General features: G+C 39.1%; 1 protein-coding gene across 5 annotated transcripts in view; it reads left to right on the top strand.

Annotated features, from left to right (window-relative positions):
• inpp5kb (inositol polyphosphate-5-phosphatase Kb) overlaps positions 1–27,724 on the top strand; it is a 60,556-nt gene that overhangs the window by 15,982 nt on the left and 16,850 nt on the right. For 3 of the 5 annotated variants that reach the window (XM_061890408.1, XM_061890412.1, XM_061890411.1), the window contains 7 exons: positions 3,396–3,500; positions 3,568–3,676; positions 8,553–8,669; positions 8,767–8,942; positions 19,488–19,599; positions 23,176–23,285; positions 23,349–23,375. In XM_061890408.1, the coding sequence (XP_061746392.1) occupies positions 3,396–3,500; positions 3,568–3,676; positions 8,553–8,669; positions 8,767–8,942; positions 19,488–19,599; positions 23,176–23,285; positions 23,349–23,375 (756 nt within the window). The remainder of the gene's footprint in view (positions 1–3,395; positions 3,501–3,567; positions 3,677–8,552; positions 8,670–8,766; positions 8,943–19,487; positions 19,600–23,175; positions 23,286–23,348; positions 23,376–27,724) is intronic. The other 2 variants (XM_061890410.1, XM_061890413.1) reach the window with 1 other exon arrangement.

The raw sequence follows: 27,724 nt of genomic DNA, 5'->3' as shown, positions 1-27,724 counted from the left end.
ACTACCAGAAAACATTTAATTCAATTACTTACTGCAATTATTTACTACAATTACTTACTACTGGAACTACCAGAAAACATTTAATTCCTGCAAAAACTAACATTTAATTCCTGCAAAAACTAGGAAAAACTGTAATTACCAGGAAAAAAGCTATTTTGTAATTAATTACCTGAAAAACATGTCCACTCATGTAAACACCAGGAAAGTTTGTCATTCAAAGGAATTAACAGGAAAACATATAAATCCTTTAAATATCAGGACAACATGTAATTCCTGGAATTACCATAAAAACGTGTTGCTCCTCAAATTAGCAAGGAAAACACGTCATCCTTGTAATTACCAGGAAAATACATTATTCTAGTAATAAACAGGAAATCATGTACTTTCTGGAATTAGCAGGGTCATGTGGCATTCTTGGAATTATCCGGAAAAACGTATTTTTTTATACCTGGAAAAGCAGGTAATGCGTGCAATTACCAAGAAAGCAAGCTTACTACTGGAAATACCAGAAAACATGTTTTGCCTACGAAAACTAGGAAAAAGTGTAATTCCTGTTATTACCAGGAAAAATGCAATTATTTAATTAATTACCAGAAAAACATGTTCATTCTTTTAAATATCAGAAAAGTATGTCTTTCAAAGGAATTACCAGGAAAAAAATAGAATTAACTTTAAATATCAGGACAACATGTAATTCCTGGAATTACCATAAAAACGCGTTGTTCCTCAAATTAGCAAGGAAAACGTGTCATCCTTGTAATTACCAGGAAAATATGTAATTCTAGTAATAATCAGTAAAATATGTAATTTCTGGAATTAGCAGACTCATGTGGCCTTTTTGGAATTAGCATGAGTGTGTCAGGAATTACCAGGAAAAACATGTATTTCTATACCAGGAAAAACAGGTAATGCCTTCAATTACCAAGAAAGCAAGCTCACTGATGTAACTACCAGAAAACATTTAATTCCTGCAAAAAATAGGAAAAAGTGTAATTCCTGTAATCACCAGGAAAAAAGCAATCTTGTAATTAATTACCAGAAAAACATGTTCACTCATGTAAACACCAGGAAAGTATGTCATTCAAAGGAATTAACAGGAAAACATATAATTCCTTTAAATATCAGGACAACATGTAATTCCTGGAATAACCATAAAAACGTGTTGTTCCTAAAATTAGCAGGCAAAACGTGTACTTCCTGTAATTGTTAAGCAAACATGTCATCTCTGTAATTACCAGGAAAATATGTAATTCTAGTATTAATCAGGAAAAACTGTAATTTCTGGAATTAGCAGGCTCATGTGGTCTTCCTGGAATTGGCATGAATGTGTCATTCTTGGAATTACGAGGAAAAACATGTATCTTTTTATACCAGGAAAACCAGGTAATGCCTTCAATTACCAAGAAAGCAAGCTCACTGATGTAACGACCAGAAAACATTTAATTTGTGCAAAAAACTAGAAAAAAATGTCATTCCTGTAATCACCAGGAAAAAAGCAATTTTGTAATTAATTACCAGAAAATCATGTTCACTCATGTAAACACCAGGAAAGTATGTCATTCAAAGGAATTAACAGGAAAACATATAATTCCTTTAAATATCAGGACAACATGTAATTCCTGGAATAACCATAAAAACGTGTTGTTCCTAAAATTAGAAGGCAAAACGTGTACTTCCTGTAATTGTTAAGCAAACATGTCATCTCTGTAATTACCAGGAAAATATGTAATTCTAGTATTAATCAGGAAAAACTGTAATTTCTGGAATTAGCAGGCTCATGTGGTCTTCCTGGAATTGGCATGAATGTGTCATTCTTGGAATTACGAGGAAAAACATGTATCTTTTTATACCAGGAAAACCAGGTAATGCCTTCAATTACCAAGAAAGCAAGCTCACTGATGTAACGACCAGAAAACATTTAATTTGTGCAAAAAACTAGAAAAAAAATGTAATTCCTGTAATTACCAGGAAAAAAACAATTATTTAATTAATTACCAGAAAAACATGTTCATTCTTTTAAAGGAAAACATGTAATTTCTGGAATTAGCAGGGTCATGAGGTCTTCTTGGTATTGGCATGAATGTGTCATTCTTGGAATTCCAAGGAAAAACATGTATTTTTTTATACCAGGAAAACCAGGTAATGCCTTCAATTACCAAGAAAGCAAGCTCACTGATGCAACTACCAGAAAACATTTAATTCCTGCAAAAACTACAAAAAAGTGTAATTCCTGTACTTACCAGGAAAAAAGCAATTCTTTATTAATTACCAGAAAAACATGTTCATTCTTTTAAATACCAGGAAAATATGTCATTCAAAGGAATTACCAGGAAAAAAATATCATTTCTTTAAATATCAGAACAACTTGTAATTCCTGGAATTCCCATTAAAACGTGTTGTTCCTCAATTTAGCAAGGAAAACGTGTCATCCTTGTAATTACCAGGAAAACATATAATTCTAGTAATAAACAGGATAACATGTACTTTCCGGAATTAGCAGGGCCATGTGGCAGTCTTGGAACTATCCGGAAAAACATGTATTTTTTTATACCAGGAAAACCAGGTAATGCCTTCAATTACCAAGAAAGCAAGCTCACTGATGTAACTACCAGAAAACATTTAATTCCTGCAAAAACTACAAAAAAGTGTAATTCCTGTACTTACCAGGAAAAAAACAATTCTTTATTAATTACCAGAAAAACATGTTCATTCTTTTAAATACCAGGAAAATATGTCATTCAAAGGAATTACCAGGAAAAAAATATCATTTCTTTAAATATCAGAACAACTTGTAATTCCTGGAATTCCCATTAAAACGTGTTGTTCCTCAATTTAGCAAGGAAAACGTGTCATCCTTGTAATTACCAGGAAAACATATAATTCTAGTAATAAACAGGATAACATGTACTTTCCGGAATTAGCAGGGTCATGTGGCAGTCTTGGAACTATCCGGAAAAACATGTATTTTTTTTATACCAGGAAAAACAGATAATGCCTGCAATTACCAAGAAAGCAAGCTCACTGGTGTAACTACCGGGAAACATGTCAGTCCTGCAATAACTAGGGAAAAAAAGTGTAATTCCTGTAATTACCAGGAAAAGGGCAATTCTGTAATCTGGAGAGCAGTGCAAAAAGAGGCAACAGGAAAGTTAAGACAAGACAAAACAAAGAAGTAAGCAGGAGAAAAGTGCATGAGAGAAAAAAGAATGAAGTATCCAGTGTAGTATTAACATTAGTAATAGTTCTACTGATAGTAATAACTAGTAATAAGATAAAGATGTTTAGGGGGCTTGTCCGGGATTGAGCCAGTTTGCCCGGGATTCAGGCGGTTTGCCCCCCTCAATAAATGTTCCTTATCACTACTATAATAACAAAAGTGTCCTTTTAATACTTAGGCTGCACATGGTGACGTGGAACGTGGCCACCGCGGAACCCCCCGATGACGTCACCTCGCTGCTCCAACTGGACGTACAACCCCCCACCGACCTTTACGTGATCGGGTGAGAAATGGCGTGAAAGCCGCTCGCCGGCAGATGTAAACCACACACCTGTTCCTTTCAATGTCAGGCTGCAGGAAGTCTGCGCCACGCCCGTCAGGTTCATCTCAGACCTGATGGCCGATGACTCCTGGAGCCACGTCTTCATGGACACGCTGGCCCCGCGAGGATTCGTCAAGGTAACGTCATTCCCCAGAATGCTTTACTGTATCCAAGTAAGCCACTCTTGTTTAAGAGTTATTCAAGCATTTGCAGTAATTATGCTGTTAAAGGGGAACATTATCACCAGACCTATGTAAGCGTCAATATATACCTTGATGTTGCAGAAAAAAGACCATATGTTTTTTTAACCGATTTCTGAACTCTAAAAGGGTGAATTTGGCGATTTAAACACCTTTCAATTGCTCGCTGTCGGAGCGATGACCTTTCACCCGTGACGTCACAATGGGAAGCAATCCGCCATTTTCTCAAACACATTACACACACAAGTCAAATCAGCTCTGGTATTTTTTGTTTTTTCGACTGTTTTCGTACCTTGGAGACATCATGCCTCGTCGGTGTGTTGTCGGAGGGTGTAACAACACGATCAGGGACGGATTCAAGTTGACTTACTATTTAGGCTAGCTGTATGTACATATTGCATCATTATGCCTCATTTGTAGCTATATTTGCATCCAGCCTTTCCCGCCACCCACATTTAATGCCAAACAAACACATACCAATCGACGGATTCAAGTACACCAGTGGTCAAAAGATGCGAAAGTCCCGATCGTTTGTTCTGCACATTTTACCGACGACAGAGATGTGTGGATATCCTGCGACACTCAAAGCAGATGCATTTCCAACGATAAAGTCAACGAAATCGCAAAGGTGAGTTTTGTTGTTGTTATTGACCTATGTGCTAATCAGACATATTTGGTCACGGCATGACTGCCAGCTAATCGATGCTAACATGCTATTCAGGCTAGCTGTATGTACATTTGTAGCTATATTTGCATCCAGCCTTTCCCTCCACCCACATTTAATGCCAAACAAACACTTACCAATCGACGGGTTTAAGTTGATCCAGTGGTCAAAAGATGCAATCGTTGGTTAGAAGGCGATAGCCGAATAGCTTCAATAGTTATTCGCTCAATAGCTTCAGTTTCTTCTTCATTTTCGTTTTCGCTATCTGCCTCCACACTCCAACCATCCGTTTCAATACATGCGTAATCTGTTGAATCGCTTAAGCCGCTGAAATCCGAGTCCGAATCCGAGCTAATGTCGCTATATCTTGCTGTTCTAGCCGCCATGTTTGTTTGTATTGGCATCACTATGTGACCTCACAGGAAAATGGACGGGTGGATTTACAGATAGCGAAAATCAAGCTCTTTAAAGCCTTTTTTCGGGATATTCCATGATTGATAAAATTTTGAAAAAAACTTAGAAAAATAAAATAAGCTACTGGGAACTGATTTTAATTGGTTTTAACCCTTCTGAAATTGTGATGCTGTTCCCCTTTACAAAAAAGTGTAAATGCCTATATTGCCGGTATTACTGTAATAGTTCATTTAACTACAAGTATGTCACTAATACACCCCCATACCATCACAGATGCTGTCTTTTGAACTTTGCACCTATAAAAATCCGGATGGCTCTTTTCCTCTTTGGTCCGGAGGACACGACGTCCACAGTTTCCAAAAACAATTTGAAATGTAGACTGGTCAGACCACAGAACACTTTTCCACTGTGCATCAGTCCATCTTTGATGAGCTCGGGCCCAGCAAAGCCGGCGGCGTTTCTGGGTGTTGTTGATAAATGGCTTTGGCTTTGCATAGTAGTTTTAACTTGCACTTACAGATGTAGCGACCAACTGTAGTTACTGACAGTGTTTTTTCTGAAGTGTTCCTGAGCCTATGTGGTGATATCGTTTACACACTGATGTCGCTTTTTGATGCAGTACCGCCTGAGGGATCGAAGGTCACGGGCATTGCCGCTCACGTGCAATGATTTCTCCAGGTTCTCTGAACCTTTTATTGATATTATGGACTGTAGATGGTCCCTAAATTCCTTGCAATAGCTGGTTAAGAAATATTGTCTTTAAACTGTTGGACAGTTTGCTCACGCATTTGTTCACAAAGTGGTGACCCTTGCCCCGTCCTTGTTTGTGAATGACTGAGCATTTCATGAAAGCTACTTTTACACCAGAATAAAAAAGGACTAAATAGGGCAGAACCAAGTGGGGACACTAATGAAAAACAGAAACCAGGTGCGGTTAATCAGCCAGCAACAATAGAATGTAACCAAGGGAGCAAACAAACATTGAAAACATAACAGGCCACTAATCTACTTAACACAAACACACAATACAACCTGGCATGACAAATCATAACATAATACCTAGAATTACCAGGAAAATTACCAGTGTATACCAGGAAAACATGCCATTCGGGCAAATAACAGGGAAACAGGAAATTCCGGTAATTACTAGGAAAAACATGCTGTTCTTGTAATAACCAGGAACATAGGTAAATCTGGTAATTGGATGTTAAACATGTCATTGCTGTAATTCGGAGGAAAACAAAACATTCAGTTAATTACCAGGAATACATGTTATTCCTGTAATTATCAGGAAAACATGCATTTCTGTAATTAGGAGGAAAGCGTGCCGTTATGGTAATTACCAGGAAAACATGTGATTCCTGTAATTAGGAGGAAAACATGCCGTTATGGTAATTACCAGGAAAATATGTCAATCCGGTAATTAGACGTAAACATGTCATTCGGAGGAAAACAAGCCATTCCATTAGTTACCAGGAAAACATGTAATTCCTGTAATTAGGAGGAAAACATGCCGTTGTGGTAATTACCAGGAGAATGTCAATCCAGTAAGTAGACGTAAAGCATGTCATTCTGGTAATTCGGAGGAAAAAACGCCTTTCTGGTAATTACCAGTAAAACTTGTCATTCCTTTAATTACCAGGAAAACATGTAATTCCTGTAATTAGGAGGAAACCGTGCTGTTATGTAATAACCAGGAAAATATGTCAATCCGGTAATTAGACGTAAAACATGTCATTACGGTAATTCGGAGGAAAGCAAGCCATTCCATTAGTTACCAGGAAAACATGTCATTCCTGTAATTACTAGGAAAACATGTCATTCCTGTATTTAGGAGGAAAACATGCCATTATGATAATTACCAGGAAAACATGTAATTCCTGTAATTAGGAGGAAAACATGCTGTTATGGTAATTGCCAGGGAAATATGTCAATCCTGTAATTAGACGTAAAACATGTCATTCCGGTATTTCAGAGGAAAACACGTCTTTCTGGTAATTACCAAGAAAACTTGTCATTCCTGTAATTACCAGGAAAGCATGTCATTCCTGTAATTAGGAGGAAAACATGCCGTTGTGGTAATTACCAGGAAAATATGTCAATCCGGTAAGTAGACATAAATTATGTCATTACGGTAATTCAGAGGAAAACAAGCCATTCTGTTAGTTACCAGGAAAACATGTCATTCCTGTAATTACTAGGAAAACATGTCAATCCTGTAATTAGGAGGAAAACATGCCGTTGTGGTAATTACCAGGAGAATATGTCAATCCGGTAAGTAGACGTAAAACATGTAATTCCGGTAATTCGGAGGACAACCAGCTTTTCTGGTAATTACCAAGAAAACTTGTCATTCCTGTAATTACCAGGAAAACATGTCATTCCTGTAATTAGGAGGAAAACGTTTTGTTATGGTAATTACTAGGAAAACATGTAATTCCTGTAATTAGGAGGAAAACATGTCATTGCTGTAATTAGGAGGAAAACATGCCGTTGTGGTAATTACCAGGAAAACTTGTAATTCCTTTGATTACCAGGAAAACATGTCATTCCTGTAATTAGGAGGAAAACATGCCGTTGTGGTGATTACCAGGAAAACTTGTAATTCCTTTGATTACCAGGAAAACATGTCATTCCTGTAATTAGGAGGAAACCGTGCTGTTATGTAATAACCAGGAAAATATGTCAATCCAGTAATTAGACGTAAAACATGTCATTCCGGTAATTCGGAGGAAAACAAGCCATTCCGTTAATTACCAGGAAAACATGTCATTCCTGTAATTAGGAGGAAAACATGCCGTTGTGGTAATTACCAGGAGAATATGTCAATCCGGTAAGTAGACGTAAAACATGTAATTCCGGTAATTCGGAGGACAACCAGCTTTTCTGGTAATTACCAAGAAAACTTGTCATTCCTGTAATTACCAGGAAAACATGTCATTCCTGTAATTAGGAGGAAAACGTTTTGTTATGGTAATTACTAGGAAAACATGTAATTCCTGTAATTAGGAGGAAAACATGTCATTGCTGTAATTAGGAGGAAAACATGCCGTTGTGGTAATTACCAGGAAAACTTGTAATTCCTTTGATTACCAGGAAAACATGTCATTCCTGTAATTAGGAGGAAAACATGCCGTTGTGGTGATTACCAGGAAAACTTGTAATTCCTTTGATTACCAGGAAAACATGTCATTCCTGTAATTAGGAGGAAAATATGCTATTGTGGTAATTACCAGGAAAATATGTCAATCCAGTAATTAGACGTAAAACATGTCATTCCGGTAATTCGGAGGAAAACAAGCCATTCCGTTAATTACCAGGAAAACATGTCATTCCTGTAATTAGGAGGAAAACATGCCGTTGTGGTGATTACCAGGAGAATATGTCAATCCGGTAAGTAGACGTAAAACATGTCATTCTGGTAATTCGGAGGAAAACACGCCTTTCTGGTAATTACCAGGAAAACTTGTCATTCCTTTAATCACCAGAAAAACATGTCATTCCTGTAATTACTAGGAAAACATGTCATTCCTCAATCAATCAATCAATCCTATAATTAGGAGGAAAACATTCCATTATGGTAATTACCAGGAAAACATGTAATCCCTGTAATTAGGAGGAAAACATGCCATTGTGGTGATTACCAGGAAAACATGTAATCCCTGTAATTAGGAGGAAAACATGCCATTGTGGTAATTATCAGGAAAACATGTCATTCCCTGTGTGTCCATGTAGGTGGTATCAGTGAGGATGCAGGGTTTGTTGTTGTTGGTCTTTGCCAAACAAGCCCACATTCCTTACATCCGAGACATCCAGACCACCTTCACCCGCACCGGAATCTTCGGCTACTGGGTGAGTTGTCATTACCAGGAAAAACGGACATGAAAAGCAAAGTGTCATGTGATTGTCTCAAAGTCTTGTGTTGCAATGTGCATTTCCTGTGTTTCAGGGCAACAAAGGTGCGGTGTCTGTGCGCTGTTCCTTCTACGGCCACAAGGTGTGCTTCCTCAACTGTCACCTGGCGGCGCACATGAACTACGCCCTGCAGCGCGTTGACGAGTTCGAGCACATCCTGGAGACGCAAGACTTTGACGTCGCCGACACGCCAAGAGTGCTGGACCACAAGTTAATCCAATTTTAACATTATTACCTGTCAAATGTATTTAGACTGTAATCAACAAGGAAGTCCTTAAAAGGCAGTGGAACCATGTGACTTCCCCCAGCCAATCAGCAAAAAAAGGTGACAATAATAGGGAAATTTTTATTAATTCCAAAATGACAAAAAACTGTGTTATTATGATATATGATTGAAAAATGTTTTATTGAAACATTATGAACTTTTTTTTTTACTTTTACTGCTAAAATAAATTAAAGATAGAAAAGATATATAATGTTAAAATAACTATTATTCTGATATAACCTTATGATTATTATAATAGTATTATATAACAGTATTATAATAGTAATGAGTTGAAGTATTTTATAAGTAATATGAGAAGTATAGTGGCTATGAATATGATTTGTTTTCTCTAAAACTAAAAAGTATTCTAATTTATATACAGTAACTGATTAGTGTACTCTTTTAAAATGATGAAAGAAACTATATTGTTCCGATATACAAACCCCATTTCCATATGAGTTGGGAAATGGTGTTAGATGTAAATATAAACGGAATACAATGATTTGCAAATCATTTTCAACCCATATTCAGTTGAATATGCTACAAAGACAACATATTTGATGTTCAAACTCATAAACGTTTTTTTTGGGGTTTGTTTTGCAAATAATCATTAACTTTAGAATTTGATGCCAGCAACACGTGACAAAGAAGTTGGGAAAAGTGTCAATAAATACTGATAAAGTTGAGGAGTGCTCATCAAACACTTATTTGGAACATCCCACAGGTGTGCAGGCTAATTGGGAACAGGTGGGTGCCATGATTGGCTATAAAAGCAGCTTCCCTGAAATGCTAAGTAATTCACAAACAAGGATGGGGCGAGGGTCACCACTTTGTAAGCAAATTGTCTAACAGTTTTACAACAAGATTTCTCAACGAGCTATTGCAAGGAATTTAGGGATTTTACCATCTACGGTCCCGTAAAATTATCAAAAGGTTCAGAAAAACTGGAGAAATCACTGCACGTAAGCGATGATATTACGGACCTTTGATCCCTCAGGCGGTACTGCATCAAAAACCGACATCAGTGTGTAAAGGATATCACCACATGAGCTGAGGAACACTTCAGCAAACCACTGTCAGTAACTACAGTTGGTCGCTACATCTGTAAATGCAAGTTAAAACTCTACTATGCAAAGCGAAAGCCATTTATCAACAACACCCAGGAACGCCGCTGGCCTTGCTGGGCCCGAGCTCATCTAAGATGGACTGATGTAAAGTGGAAAAGTGTTCTGTGTTCTGACCAGTCCACATTTCAAATTATATTTGGAAACTGTGGACTTGGTGTCCTCCGGAACAAAGAGGAAAATAACAATCCGGATTGTTATAGGCGCAAAGTTCAAAAGCCAGCATCAGTGATGGTATGGGGGTGTTTTAGTGCCCAAGGAATGGGTAACTTACACATCTGTGAAGGCCCCATTAATACTGAATGGTCCATGCAGGTTTTGGAGCAACATATGTTGTCATCCAAGCAACGTTATCGTGGACGCCCCTGCTTATTTACGCAAAACAATGCCAAGCCACGTGTTACAACATCGTGGCTTCGTAGTAAAAGAGTGTGGATACTTTCCTGGCCCGCCTGCAGTCCAGACCTGTCTCCCATCAAAGATGTGTGGCGCATTATGAAGTATAAAATACGACAACAAGACCCCGGACTGTTGAACAACTTAAGCTGCACATCAAGTAAGAATGGTAAAGAATTCCACTTTCAAAGCTTCAACAATTAGTTTCCTCGGTTCCCAAACGTTTATTGAGTGTTGTTAAAAGAAAAGGTGATGTAACACAGTGGTGAACATGCCCTTTCCCAACTACTTTGGCATGTTTTGCAGCCATGAAATTCTAAGTTAATTATTATTTGCAAAAAAAAACAACAAAAGTTTATGAGTTTGAACATCAAATATCTTGTCTTTGTAGCGCATTCAATTGAATATGGGTTGAAAAGGATTTGCAAATCATTGTATTCCGTTTATATTTACATCTAACACAATTTCCCAACTCATATGGAAACGGGGTTTGTATCATTAATGAATAGGAGAATATATTGTGCATTTTGAAAAATGACATTAGACATTTTGTCGGCTGAAAAAGACAGCAGGTCTTTCTAATGCCAAGCCACCAGCACCAAACCTCTCCTTGGAGGAGAAGAAGGTAGTAACATCACTGAGCAAGGATGAAAACCTTACGATCCTGCAAGCTGAGGGGAGATGCAGAGTTAATTCAACTGACTACCAAAACCAGTTGACTACAATCCTCAAAGACTCTTAACACATGAAATACTCAAAAGTGACCCCACAAGTGGGTAGAAGAGGAGAATCATAGAGTACTGACAATCCCTACAAAAGTCAGAAGCCATCAATTGGACATTGTATTACCGATTATACCGACAAGAAACCTTCCAAAAATACACAAAGATGGGGCACCCCTCAGACCCATTGTCAGCAGTATTAACTCTGAGAATTATAACATTGCTAAATATGTGGCCAGCATTTTAGCAGCTTTGGTAGGCAAAACTCCACATCATGTCCAAAACCTAATTGGACGTCGAGTGGATCTAGTTCAGGGGTCCTCAACCTTTTTGAAACCAAGAGCTACTTCTTGGGTACTGATTAATGCGAAGGGCTACCAGTTTGATACACACTTAAATAAATTGCCAGAAATAGCAAAGTTGCTCAATTTACCTTTAATAAATACATCTACATATATATATATATATATATATATATATATATGTATATATATATATATATATATGTATATATATATATGTATATATGTATATATATGTATATATGTATATATATGTATATATGTATATATATATATTATATATATATATATGTATGTATATATATGTATATATATTTATATATATATTTTTTAAAAAAAAATGGGTATCTCTTTGTCATTCCGTCGTACATTTTTTCCCCTTTTTTTGGGAGAGAATAAATGATGAAAGAAACACTTGATTGAATGGGTAAAAAGAGGAGAAAATGGGAAAAAAATTAAAATAAAATTTTGAAACATAGTTTATCTTGAATTTCGACTCTTTAAAATTCAAAATTCAACTGACAAAAAGAAGAGAAAAACTAGCTAATTCAAATCTTTTTGAAAAAATTAATAAAAAAAAAATTATGGAACATCATTAGTAATTTTTCCTGATTAATATTAATTTTAGAATTTTGATAACGTGTTTTAAATAGGTTAAAATCCAATCTGCATTTTGTTAGAATATATAACAAATTGGACCAAGCTATATTTCTAACAAAGACAAATCATTATTTCTTCTAGATTTTCCAGAACAAACATTTTAAAAGAAATTCAAAAGATTTTGAAATAAGATTTAAATTTGATTCTAAAGATTTTCTAGATTTGACAGAATAATTTTTTTGAATTTTAATCATAATAAGTTTGAATAAATATTTCACAAATATTCTTCGTTGAAAAAACTGAAGCTAAAATGAAGAATCAAATTAAAATGTATTTATTATTCTTTACAATAAAAAAGTATATATTTGAACATTGATTTAAATTGTCAGGAAAGAAGAGGAAGGAATTTAAAAGGTAAAAAGGTATATGTGTTTAAAAATCCTAAAATCGTTTTTAAGGTTGTATTTTTTCTCTAAAATTGTCTTTCTGAAAGTTATAAGAAGCAAAGTAAAACAATGAATCAATTTATTTAAACAAGTGAACACCAAGTCTTTCAAATATTTTCTTGGATTTTCAACTTCTATTTGAGTTTTGTCTCTCTTAGAATTAAAAATGTCGAGCAAAGCGAGACCAGCTTGCTAGTAAATAAATACAATTTAAAAAATAGAGGCAGCTCACTGGTAAGTGCTGCTATTTGAGCTATTTTTAGAACATCTGGTCCTTACGGGCGACCTGGTGCCCACGGGCACCGCGTTGGTGACCCCTGATCTAGTTAATAGTGTGAGAGTCCAGTCCATAGTGGAGCCAGCGGGAGATCATATTGAGTGGAGACAAGTCAGCAGCGCAGAAACGTCACCAACTGATGCACAGATGAGTGGTCCACCCCGGGTCCCAACTTTGAACAGCTAGTGCCTCATCTGTCCTCTCCGAATAACCTCTCCACGCAGGAGAGGAGGGCAGAGCAGAAAAGAAAGATGGCAGATCAACTGGTCTTAAAGGGGGGTCTTTTTAAAGGGGAACATTATCAGCAGACCTATGTAAGCGTCAGTATATACCTTGATGGTGCAGAAAAAAGACCATTTGTTTTTTTAACCGATTTCCGAACTCTAAATGGGTGAATTTTGGCGAATTAAACGCCTTTCTATTATTCACTCTCGGAGCGTTGTGACGTCACCTAGGTAGTCAATGCGCCATTTTCTCAAACACATTGTAAACATCGAGTCAAATCAGCTCTGTTATTTTCCGTTTTTTTGACTGTTTTCCGGTACTTTGGAGACATCATGCCTCGTCGGTGTGTTGTCGGAGGGTGTAACAACACGATCAGGGACGGATTCAAGTTGATTTACGTGGAGTGGGCATCGATTAGCACGGCATGCTAATTGATGCTAACATGCTATTTAGGCTAGCTGTATGTACATTTGTAGCTATATTTGCATCCAGCCTTTCCCTCCACCCACATTTAATGCCAAACAAACACTTACCAATCGACGGATTTAAGTTGCTCCAGTGTCACAAGATGCGAAAATCCCGATCGTTTGGTCTGCACATTTTACCGGCGATGCTAAGGCAGACATGGCACAGAGATGTACGGATATCCTGCAGAGGCATTGCCAACGATAAAGTCAACAAAATCACAAAGGTGAGTTTTGTTGATGTTATTGACTTATGTGCTAATCAGACATATTTGGTCACGGCATGACTGCCAGCTAATCGATGCTAACATGCTATTTAGGCTAGCTGTATGTACATTTGTAGCTATATTTGCATCCAGCCTTTCTCTCCACCCACATTTATTGCCAAACAAACACTTACCAATCGACAGATTTAAATTGCTCCAGTGTCACAAGATGCGAAAGCCCCGATCGTTTGGTCTGCACATTTTACCGGTGATGCTAAGGCAGACAATCGCCGAATAGCGTCAATAGCTATTCGCTCAATAGCTTCAGTTTCTTCTTCAATTTTGTTTTCGCTATCTGCCTCCATACTCCAACCATCCGTTTCAATACATGCGTAATCTGTTGAATCGCTTAAGCCGCTGAAATCCGAGTCTGAATCCGAGCTAATGTCGCTATAGCTTGCTGTTGGCATCACTAAATGACGTCACAGGAAAATGAACGATGGATTTAAAGATAGCGAAAATCAGGCACTTTAAAGCCTTTTTTCGGGATATGCCATGATGGGTAAAACATTTGTAAAAACTTCGAAAAATAAAATAAGCCACTGGGAACTGATTTTTATTGGTTTTAACCCTTCTGAAATGGTGATAATGTTCCCCTTTAAAGGCTAGAGTATACAAATGAGCTTTAAGATGGTACTGAAATGCTTCAACTGAGGTAGCATCTCTAACTGTTACCGGGAGGGCATTCCAGAGTACTGGAGCCCAAATACAAAATGCATTACAGCCCGCAGACCTTTTTTGGGCTCTGGGAATCACTAATAAGCCAGAGTTTTTAGAATGCAGATTTCTTGCCGGGACATATGGTACAATGCAATCAGCAAGATAGGATGGAGCTAGACCGTTTAGTATTTTATACGTAAGTAGTACAACCTTAAAGTCGCATCTTAAGTGCACAGAACAGATTTTCCTTTTGCTGGAACGTTGCTTTAACACTACATATTTCCAATATATGGGAACGCTATACCGACAAAAACATGGTTGTTCTGTGGGAATACCTGTATCCCCAATAGTAGCAAACCTTTACATGGAGGAAATGGAAAAGAGAACTCTGATCACTTTTAAGGGAAGAGCACCAAGTCATTGGTAGAGATACGTGGATGACACATGGGTGTAAATCAGAAACCAAGAAGTGCAAAACTTTACTGAGGACATTTACTCAGTGGACAAAAACATCAAGTTCACTCGTGGAGATGACAAAGCCAGTAAGTTGTCTTTTTTGGTCTGTGATGTTCACATTGGAGAAGACGGGCTTCCATGTCGGGGTTTACCAAAAACCCACACATACCGATCAATACCTACTTTTTGACTCACACCACCCACTGGAACACAAACTGGGCGTTACCAGAACCCTACAACACAGAGCTTATAATGTTCCTACCAACCCACAGGTCAAAGAGAAAGAGCATTGGCATTTGACAGAAGCTCTCGAAACGTGTGGGCACCCCAGCTGGCTTTTGTGAAAAGTGCATCTAGTTCCAGAAATAACAGAGTGGATGAGGAGGCTAAAAGTGACAGATGCAAAAATATTGTCATTCCATTTGTATCAGGTCTATCTGAGAAACTCAGAAGAAGGTTAAACCAACACAACATCCAAGTAGACTTCACACCAGGCTGTTGAATCAATCAATCATCAATCAATGTTTATTTATATAGCCCCAAATCACAAATGTCTCAAAGGACTGCACAAATCATTACGACTACAACATCCTCGGAAGAACCCACAAAAGGGCAAGGAAAACTCACACCCAGTGGGCAGGGAGAATTCACATCCAGTGGGACGCCAGTGACAATGCTGACTATGAGAAACCTTGGAGAGGACCTCAGATGTGGGCAACCCGCCCCCCCCTCTAGGGGACCGAAAGCAATGGATGTCGAGCGGGTCTAACATGATACTGTGAAAGTTCAATCCATAGTGGCTCCAAGACAGCAGTGAGAGTCCCGTCCACAGGAAACCATCTCAAGCGGATCAGCAGCGTAGAGATGTCCCCAACCGATACAGGCGAGCGGTCCATCCTGGGTCCCGACGAGCGGTCCATCCTGGGTCTCGACTCTGGACAGTCAGTACTTCATCCATGGTCATCGGACCGGACCCCCTCCACAAGGGAGGGGGGGACATAGGAGAAAGAAAAGAAGCGGCAGATCAACTGGTCTAAAAAGGAGGTCTATTTAAAGGCTAGAGTATACAGATGAGTTTTAAGATGAGACTTAAATGCTTCTACTGAGGTAGCATCTCGAACTGTTACCGGGAGGGCGTTCCAGAGTACTGGAGCCCGAACGGAAAACGCTCTATAGCCCGCAGACTTTTTTTGAGCTCTAGGAATCACTAATAAGCCGGAGTCTTTTGAACGCAGATTTCTTGCCGGGACATACGGTACAATACAATCGGCAAGATAGGCTGGAGCTAGACCGTGTAGTATTTTATACGTAAGTAGTAAAACCTTAAAGTCACATCTTAAGTGCACAGGAAGCCAGTGCAGGTGAGCCAGTATAGGTATATATGTATGTATATATGTATATAAAGGTATATACAGTACAGGCGTAATATGATCAAACTTTCTTGTTCTTGTCAAAAGTCTAGCAGCCGCATTTTGTACCAACTGTAATCTTTTAATGCTAGACAAGGGGAGACCCGAAAATAATACGTTACAGTAATCGAGACGAGACGTAACAAACGCATGGATAATGATCTCGGCGTCTTTAGTGGACAAAATGGAGCGAATTTTAGCGATATTACGGAGATGAAAGAAGGCCGTTTTAGTAACGCTTTTAATGTGTGACTCAAAGGAGAGAGTTGGGTCGAAGATAATACCCAGATTTTTTACAGAGTCACCTTGTTTTATTATTTGGTTGTCAAATGTTAAAGTTGTATTATTAAATAGAGGTCGGTGTCTAGCAGGACCGATAATCAGCATTTCCGTTTTTTTGGCATTAAGTTGCAAAAAGTTAGCGGACATCCATTGTTTAATTTCATTAAGACATGCTTCCAACTGACTACAGTCCGGCGTGTTGGTCAGCTTTAGGGGCATGTAGAGTTGGGTGTCATCAGCATAACAGTGAAAGCTAATACCGTATTTGCGTATGACGTCACCTAGCGGCAGCATGTAGATGCTGAAGAGTACAGGGCCAAGGACCGAACCCTGAACACCCTGAGATTGGTGCATCCTAAAGACTGGACAGCCCACACCCACAAAAACAATGTGGTGTATGCTATCCAGTGTAATAATCAATGCACTGATTCATATATTGGGGAAACAAAACAACAACTAAGCCAACGAATGGCACAGCATAGACGGGTGAACTCTTCAGGCGAAGACTCAGCTGTCTACCTGCACCTCAGGGAGAAACAGCACTCCTTTGGGGACAAAAATGTACAGATTCTGGACAGAGAGGCTGGATGGTACGAAAGAGGAGGGAAGCCATCTATGTCAAGGTTGAAAAACCATCCCTGAATAAAGGAGGTGGTCGGCGACACCACCGAGAGTATCTCCCACATACAACACTGTCCTTTCAACCATTCGGAAAAGACTGCAATTTAGCCTCCAACAAATAACAGGAGGTATAAACATTCTGGTCACACAATGTGACCCAGATGCCATTTGTTTAAAACTGAATGCTAAAGTGGGTGATTCCGACTATATTTAGACTGGTGGTAGTCGATCCACTGCGATCATTCTGGGAATTACACTTCAACGTTGTTGGCATTGACAGTAGGATTGCTTGATTTTCTCACTACGATAGGGTGAAACCATCCTCGCCCAGGCCCACCCCTCCTGGTTTTGGAATATAAATATTTGGGGTTTTGGCACAGCCGCTAAACTAGATCTGACCAATCTAAGTTTAAGACTAGTTCTGACCAATCTAAGTCTAAAACTAGATCGGACCAATCTGTCTGTGAGCATGAACTGATGAAGCCTACCGAGGTATTGGCAACAGTCGTTAGACTAGATCTTAGCAATCGAAGTTAAAGACTAGATTGTGCAGCCCTTTGAGACACTAGTGATTTAGGGCTATATAAGTAAACATTGATTGATTGATTGATCCGACCAATCTAAGTCTATGAGCATGAACTGATGAAGCCTACTCAGATTAGAAGCGAAACGTCTTCTAGGAAAAACCAAACAGTCTAGTTGTGATCGACTGAATGCCCTGAGATTAGACAGTTTAAGTAGTTTAAAGGGGAACATTATAACAATTTCAGAAGGGTTAAAACCAATAAAAATCAGTTCCTAGTGGCTTATTTTATTGTTTGAATTTGTTTTTAAAATTTTACCCATCCCGGAATACCCCTAAAAAAAGCTTTCAAGTGCCTGATTTAGGCTACCTGTGGAGCCATCGTCCATTTTCCTGTGACGTCATCCAGTGATGCCAATACGGATAGCACAGCAAGATATAGCGACATTAGTTTGGATTCAGACTCGGATTTCAGCGGCTTAAGCGATTCAACAGATTACGCATGTATTGAAACGGATGGTTGGAGTATGGACGCAGATAGCGAAAAACGAAATTGAAGAAGAAACTGAAGCTATTGAGCGAATAGCTATTGACGCTATTCGGCTATGTTTGCCTTAGCATCGCCGGTAAAATGTGCAGAGCAACGATCGGAAGTTTCGCATCTTGTGACACTGGATCAACTTAAATCCATCGATTGGTAAGTGTTTTATTGGCATTAAATGTGGGTGAAGGGAAACGCTGGATGTAAATATAGTTTCAAATGTACATACAGCTAGCCTAAATAGCATGTTAGCATCGATTAGCTGGCTGTCATGCCGCGACCAAATATGTCTGATTAGCACATAAGTCAACAACATCAACGAAACTCACCTTTGTGATTTCGTTGACTTTATTGTTGGAAATGCATCTGTAGGATATCCATACATCTCTGTGCCATGTCTGCCTTAGAATCTCCGGTAAAATGTGCAGACACTTCGGCACATTTGATGGGGGTCTGGCGGCAGATTTCTTTGACTTTATCGTTGGAAATGCATCTGCTTGGAGTGTCGCAGGATATCCACACAATCTTGCCATCTCTGTAGTAGCATAGCTTTCGTCGGTAAAGTGTGCGGAACACACGACTGACCATTTTGTCGGCTTTCCCCACACCCTCGTATTTTGAACAATTTTCGTCCACTTTCGCATCTTCGGGCCAGTGGTGCAACTTGAATCCCTCCCTGTTAGTGTTATTACACCCTCCGACAACACACCGACGAGGCATGATGTCTACAAGGTTCCGGAAAATAGTCAAAAAAACGGAAAATAACAGATCGGAGACCCAGTGTTTGTAATGTGTTTGAGAAAATGGCGGCTTTATTACCTAGGTGACGTCACGTTCTGATGTCATTGCTCCGAGAGAAATAAATAGAAAGGCGTTTAATTCGCCAAAATTCACCCATTTAGAGTTCATAAATCGGTTAAAAAAAATATATGGTCTTTTTTCTGCAACATCAAGGTATATATTGGCGCTTACATAGGTCTGCTGATAATGTTCCCCTTTAAGTAGTCAAGTAAATAACAATTATCGTAATATTGCAATATTGTATCTTAGAATAATGTTCAGCCACCGAAACTTTGAATTTGTGTTTTTAGTGTTAGTTTTGTTCTCAATCTAAAAAATTGTATTTCTGTCCATGTTAATAAATGAAGCTAAAATTAGGCTCCGCCCCCTTCACAGGCTGGTCTTTTGGTTTGGAGACCTGAACTTTCGTATCGCAGATCACGGCTTGCACTTCCTGCGCTCATCCATCAACGGTGGCCGTGTTAACCTGCTATGGGCCAAAGACCAGGTGACACACACACACACACACGCGCGCACGCACACACACACACTTATTTGTTACCTTCCTGAGACCGCCGAATAATGCCTACCTCTTTAGGACCACTCTTTCTAGATATATAAAGATGTGTATTTATGGCATTGGTCATTTATACATACTATTTAAATATAAAAAAACTTGTTGTGAAAAATTAGTTGGAATTTCACAAGAAAAAGGTCATAATTTCACAAGAAAAACTTGGAATTTTGGCAGTATTAAAAAAAAAGTCATTTTACCCAACGCAAGTCAAAAATTTAACAGAAAAAGTGAACATTTGTGCAATATTATGACAAAAGTTGAATTTTTACTCAACAGTTCCAATTTTACACGAAAACCTTAAAACTTTGGCAATTTTATGAAAAGAGTCGTAATTTTACTTGTCACAATTTTATAAGAAAACTTTAAATTTTGGCAATATTTCAATAATAATCGGAATTTCACTTGGCAAAACTATGACAAAAGTCATAATTTTACTCCAAAAATTTCACTATTTTACAAGAACAACCAAAAAACGGGGAATATTGTGATACAAGTCAGAATTTTATTCTACAAATGTCACCATTTTGCATTAAAATTTAATAATTTTACATCAAAAAAGTACGAATTTTGCGAGGAAAAAATTGCAATATTACAGAAACAGAAAAAATATGAGAAAATGTTCCCAATTTTATAAGTAAAAAGTCGACACATTGTGAGAAAAAGTGTCAAATATGGTTGTTAACAAACCCCAAGATGCATAGATGGAGGCAGGCATGGAGTGAGAAAACATGGTTTTAATATTAAAAAAAAAACTACAACAAAACCAAACAAAGGGTTCAAACCAAAATTGCGCACGTGGGCGGATAACAAACAAAAGGCCCAGCATGGAAGCCAACAGGTATCTAGCAGGAAACAGAAAAACTGGAAACAGCTAATGGCTAACAAGAAAACACGAAACAAAAGAGCTAGGAGAAAACAAACTACAAATAGCTTACAGGAACAGCTTACCGCTACGACAACAAGGACAAATACTAGCACGACAGGTAATAGCTGTAATGATGACATCGACACGACACAAGAGCGACAATGATCCAGCAGGGACTGGATGGGAAGACAGGTCTAAATAGGAGCGGGCTGATCGACCCAGGTGTGGCCAGGTGCCAATCAGCCAATCAGCTGAGGGGGAACACATCACTCAGGGAGAAAGACAGGATACCAACAAAATAAGAGCGCTGACAGGAAACACTACACACACAGAGGAAACAAAGACAAATGCAGAGGAAAAAACTAAAACACAAACAAACTGTCAGGGGAAAGCCTGACCAAAAGACTGCTTTTAGTTATTTTTATTTTTTATTTTTGTTTGTAATTGCTTTTTAATTTTCATTATTTACTTCAAGTAATTACAGTATGTCTCTATATACATATTTATTTTATTAATTTTGGCATTTGAATTTCTTACACACACTTGTTATGACATATGTTGGCCTGAGGGGGAAATTTTCAAACACACTTGTTATTTCATATGTTGACCAGAGGGGGAGCACTTTTAATACCGACCGACACACAGTCCATTTGAAAAATCCCTCCTTTTTTAGGTCCTCATATGAAAGGTACTTTTCCTTGTTGATGTCTCAAGAAGGGTAAAAATACAAGAACATACACACACACAGGTTACCGTATTTCCTTGAATAGCCGCCGGGGCGCTAATAAATTTAAAACCTGTTCGCACTCCTGTGCTTATTCAAAGCATGCGGTTAAAGTAAGCATGCGCTAATAATTTTAAAACCTCTTCTCACCCCTACGCTAACCAATGGCATGCAGTAAAAAAATTTGGGCGTGATGTAAGGAAAACATCATGAAAAGCACATTCAAAAAATTATTCTGCGTCCCGGTGGTTGAGCACCACTGTTTTACAACATGTCATCGCGCCCGCCTTTACACCATTCTATCTGCGTGCCAGCAGGACACGTGCATTTCGCTGCTTCTCGAATGAGATTGCATAGCATATTTGGTCAACAGCCATACCCTTTACACTGATGGTTGAGATATAAACAACTTTACCACTCTTACTAATATGCGCCACACTCTGTGAACCCACACCAAACAAGAATAACAAACACATTTCTGGAGAACATCGGCTCTTTAACACATTATAAACGCAACATAATAGTTACCCAGAATACAATGCATCCATGACTGTTACTGATTATATTATACACCCCGGCGCCCCCCAACCCTGCCCACTTCAACCAACGCACGGAGGGGGGGTTGGTGCTAGCGGGGTGTGTAATAGTCATGGATGAATGGGGCGGCATAGCTCGGTTGGTAGAGTGGCCGTGTCAGCAACTTGAGGGTTGCAGGTTCGATTCCCGCTTGTGCCATCCTAGTTACTGCCGTTGTGTCCTTGGGCAAGACACTTTACCCACCTGCTCCCAGTGCCACCCACACTGCTTTAAATGTAACTTAGATATTGGGTGTCACTATGTAAAGCGCTTTGAGTCACTTGAGAAAAGCGCTATACAAATATAATTCACTTCACAATTCACATGAATGGCATTCTGGGTAATTATTATGTTGCGTTTATAATGTGTTACAGAGACGATGTTCTCCAGAAATGTGTTTGTCATTCTTGTTTAGTGTGGGTTCACAGAGTGTGGCGCATATTAGTAAGAGTGTTCAAGTTGTTTTATATCACAACCATCAGTGTAAACGGTATGGCTGTGGAACAAGACCCCTGGTTTACACATAGTAGAAGCAAAAATAAAAACCTCACCCGTCATTTTGATAACGATGACAGGGTAAGTGTCACTCGTGACGTCCCGCCCACCTCAACCAACGCACGGAAGGGGGGTGTATAATATAGCCGGTAATAGTCATGCATGAATGGCATTCTGGGTAATTATTATGTTGCGTTTATAATGTGTTACAGAGCCGATGTTCTCCAGAAATGTATTTGTCATTCTTGTTTAATGTGGGTTACAGAGTGTGGCGCATATTAGTAAGAGTGTTAAAGGTGTTTTATATCACAACTATCAGTGTAAACGGTATGGCTGTGGAACAAGACCCCTGGTTTACGCATAGCAGAAGTAAATATAAAAACCTCCTCCGTCATTTTGACCAACCAACGCACGGAGGGGGGTTTGGTGCTAGCGGGGTGTATAATATAGCCGGTTATAGTCATGGACGAATGGCATTCTGGGTAATTAATATGTAGTATTTATAATGTGTTACAGAGCCGATATTCTCCAGAAATGTGTTTGTCATTCTTGTTTAATGTGGGTTCACAGAGTGTGGCGCATATTAGTAAGAGTGTTCAAGTTGTTTTGTATCACAACCCTCAGTGTAAACTTTATGGCTGTAGAACAAGACCCCTGGTTTACACATAGTAAAAGCAAAAATAAAAACCTCCTCTGTCATTTTGATAACGACGACAGGGAAAGTGTCACTCGTGACGTCACAAATTTGACCAAGTGGTAAAAGTAAGCATGCACCAATAAATTTGGGGTGCGAGTGTTACCCGGCAGTAATTCAAGAAAATGCGGTATATTGTGTGTGTTCCTGCAGCTGATCAGCATGAAGAAAAAGGAGGCGTTCCTACAGGAGTTTGAGGAAGGGCCACTGAATTTCAAGCCCACCTACAAGTTTGGTCGTAACTCTGACGCCTATGACATCAGGTAACACACACGCACCTGTACACAAACACACACATTAATTTACAGTATTTGTCTTTCAAACAGCGCTCCAAAATCATGGTGGGCTTTTAAGTAAGGTTTTTATCATATTTATTTGTGTTGCACACATCCGTCGCATTGCCTCCACTTTTCCATCCGTCACACGACCTTTGAACCTTGTCACACCCAGCGGTTGTGTGTGTGTGTGTGTGTGTGTGTGTGTGTGTCCATTAGAGTGAGCAATGTGGCGCTGCCCCTGACCATGTATAGACCCAGACCCCTGCAACGCTGCAGCACCACCCTCCTCTTCCTCCTCACCTCCCTCACCTGGGCGTTGCTCTCTGTCTGGCTGGGGGGCTGGCACAGGGAGCTTGACCCGCCCAGGTGGGTGTCTCCAAAGCCACGCCCCTCATATACCATCACAGCATATACCCCGTTTCCATATGAGTTGGGGAATTGTGTTGGATGTAAATATAAACAGAATACAATGATTTGCAAATACTTTTCAACCCATATTTAATTTAATGCACTACAAAGACAAGATATTTGATGTTCAAACTCATAAACTTTTGTTTTTTTTTGCAAATAATAATTAACTTAGAATTTCATGGCTGCAACACGTGCCAAAGTAGTTGGGAAAGGGCATGTTCACCACTGTGTTACATCACATTTTCTTTTAACAACACTCAATAAACGTTTGGGAACTGAGGAAACTAATTGCTGAAGCTTTGAAAGTGGAAATCTTTACCATTCTTGCTTGATGAACAGCTTATGTTGTTCAACAGTCCGGGGTCTTGTTGTCGTATTTTACACTTCATAATGCGCCACACATTTTCGATGGGAGACATGTCTGGACTGCAGGCGGGCCAGGAAAGTACCCGCACTCTTTTACGATGAAGCTACGCTGTTGTAACACATGGCTTGGCATTGTTTTGCTGAAATAAGCAGGGGCGTCCACGATAACGTTGCTTGGATGACACCATATGTTGCTCCGAAACCTGTATGGACCATTCAGCATTAATGGTGCCTTCACAGATGTGTAAGTTACCCATGCCTTGGGCACTAATACACCCCCATACCATCACAGATGCTGGCTTTTGAACTTTGCGCCTATAACAATCTGGATGGTTATTTTCCTCTTTGTTCCGGAAGACACCACGTCCACAGTTTGCAAATATAATTTGAAATGTGAACTCGTCAGACCACAGAACACTTTTCCACTTTGCATCAGTCCATCTTAGAGGAGCTGAGCCCCAGCGAAGCAGGCGGCGTTTCATGGTGTTGTTGATAAATGGGTTTTGCTTTGCATAGTAGAGTTTTAACTTGCACTTACAGATGTAGCGACCAACTGTAGTTACTGACAGTGGTTTTCTGAAGTGTTCCTGAGCCCATGTGGTGATATCCTTTACACAATGATGTCGGTTTTTGATGCAGTACCGCCTGAGGGATCAAAGGTCTGTAATATCATCACTTACGTGCAGTGATTTCTCCAGAATCTCTGAACCTTTTGATGATTTTACAGACCGTAGATGGTAAAATCCCTAAATTCCTTGCAACAGCTCGTTGAGAAATGTTGTTCTAAAACTGTTCGACAATTTGCTTACAAATTGGTGACCCTCACCCCATCCCTGTTTGTGAATTACTTAGCATTTCATGGAAGCTGCTTTTATACCCAATCATGGCACCCACCTGTTCCCAATTAGCCTGCACACCTGTGGGATGTTCCAAATAAGTGTTTGATGAGCATTCCTCAACGTTATCAGTATTTATTGCCACCTTTCCCAACTTCTTTGTCACGTGTTGCTGGCATCAAATTCTAAAGTTAATGATTATTTGCAACAAAAAAAATGTTTATGAGTTTGAACATCAAATATGTTGTCTTTGTAGCATATTCAACTGATTATGGGGTGAAAATTATTTATATTTACATCTAACACAGTTTCCCAACTCATATGGAAACAGGGTTTCTATGTCAAAAGAAAAAAAGGCATGGTAAAAATGCCATAGTGTGTAAAATGAAGTTGCAGGAATGTTTAGATCAGTGGTCCCCGAACGTTTTGACTCGGGGGCCGCGTAGGGGTAAAAAAAAAAAATGCCAGAAGAAAACTACACTCACCAAGTTTTCATTTGATAGCGTCAGGCCACGATATTATTAAGAAGACTTTAAATTAGAAAATACTGCAGTATTTATATTACCCGTAAATCCCTACAGGACACAGTGTGTATCGACATACTACAGTATACAGAATACCATATTTTTCGGACTATAAGGCGCACTTAAAGGCCTACTGAAATGAGATTTTCTTATTCAAACGGGGATAGCAGGTCCATTCTATGTGTCATACTTGATCATTTCGCGATATTGCCTTTTTTTGCTGAAGGAATTTAGTAGAGAACATCCACGATAAAGTTCGCAACTTTTGGTCGCTAATAAAAAAGCCTTGCCTGTACCGGAAGTAGCAGACGATGTGGGCGTGATGTCACGGGTTGTAGGGCTCCTCACATTGTTTATAATCATAGCCACCAGCAGCAAGAGCGATTCGGACCGAGAAAGCAACGTTTTCCCCATTAATTTGAACAAGGATGAAAGATTTGTGGATGAGGAAAGTGAGAGTGAAGCACTAAAAAAAGAGTAAGAAAAAAAAGGTGACGGCAGTGGGAGCGATTCAGATGTTATTAGACACATTTAGTAGGATAATTCTGGAAAATCCCTTATCTGCTTATTGTGTTACTAGTGTTTTAGTGAGATTATAAAGTCATACCTGAAAGTCGGAGGGCTGCGGTGACCGCCAGTGTCTCTGAGGGAAGCCATATGGAGGAGCCAAGAAAGTCACAGCTGCCTTTTTGACAGCTGCTGCAGGAGGACGCAAATTCCGCTCAAGTCTCCGGTAAGAGCCGACTTAATATCACAATTTTATCATCCAAAAACTAGCTGTTTGACATGTGGTAGAGAAACATGTTCGCTTGACCGCTCTGTTCCATATTAAAGCTTCACAACAAACGAAGAAACACCGCTGTGTCTGTGTTGCTAAAGGCAGCTGCAATACACCGCTTCCCACCTACATCTTTCTTCTTTGACGTCTCCATTTTTAATTGAACAAATTGCAAAAGATTCAGCAACACAGATGTCCAAAATAGTGTGTAATTTTGCGATTAAAGCAGACTACTTTTAGCCGTGTGTGGTGCTGGGATAAAATGTCCGCTCCAACCGTTAACGTCACAAGCACACGTCAACATTATTTCGCGACGTCTTCAACAGGATACCTCGCGGGAAATTTAAAATTGCAATTTAGTAATTTAAACCAGCCGTATTGGCATGTGTTGCAATGTTAATATTTCATCATTGATATATAAACTATCAGACTGAGTGATGGGTAGTTGTGGGTTTCAGTGGGCCTTTAAAATCCTTTCATTTCCTCAAAAATCGACAGTGCGCCTTATAACCCGGTGCGCCTAATGTCCGGCATAATTCTGGTTGTGCTTGCCGACCTCGAAGCAATTTTATTTGGTACACGGTATAATGACAAGTGTGACCAGTAGATGGCAGTCATACATAAGAGATACGTGTAAACAGTGAGTTGACGCTAGTAAACAACACCAAAACTTTAAATGTTCCATTGAAAATAAAGAACATTACACAGGGCGCTCAAAAATCTGTCAAAATGTTTTTAGTACGACTTTGGTAAGCAATGAAGCCGCACCACTAGATAGATTGTCGGCGCATTAAACATATGAGTATTATTATGGTGCGTGTATAAGGACCGCAAAATGGCACCTAATAGCAGACATATCATCTGGCGTTTTGTTTCGCGACATTATGCAAAACTAACTTTTCTTACGTTCTGGTACCTGCTGATCTGTATTGGGGATCTGCATAAGTCCTGAAAATGTGCGCGTCTCCGCCATTGTAGTCCGTGTCAACACCGTAGTCATAATCTTGTTCTTTTTCACTATCTTCTTGTATGTGGATTTCATCATCTGTAATATGACCCTTTTAATGCGCCTTATAACCCGGTGCACCTTTTGTATGAAAATAGCCCCGAATAGACCCGCTCATCGGCAGTGCGCCCTATGGTCCTAAAAATACGGTATATACAAATCTAGTGCAATAGAATGTTTGATGGTCAGTAATAAAATACAGTGGGACAAAAGTATTTAGTCAGGCACCGATTGTGCAAGTTCTCCCACTTCAAATGATGACAGAGGTCTGTAATTTTCATCATAGGTACACTTCAACTGTGAGAGACAGAATGTGAAAAAAAAATCCAGGAATTCACATTGTAGGAATTTTAACAAATGTATTTGTAAATTATGGTGGAAAATAAGTTTTGGTCAACCATTCAAGGAGGTTTTGGCTCAAAATCTCCCGATACATGGCCCCTTTCATTCTTTCCTTAACACGGATCAATCGTCCTGTCCCCTTAGCAGAAAAACAGCCCCAA

The sequence above is a fragment of the Nerophis ophidion genome, linkage group LG28 (assembly GCF_033978795.1).
Source record: "Nerophis ophidion isolate RoL-2023_Sa linkage group LG28, RoL_Noph_v1.0, whole genome shotgun sequence".
NCBI lineage: Eukaryota > Metazoa > Chordata > Actinopteri > Syngnathiformes > Syngnathidae > Nerophis > Nerophis ophidion.
This window is presented reverse-complemented; position numbering and strand designations above follow the sequence as displayed.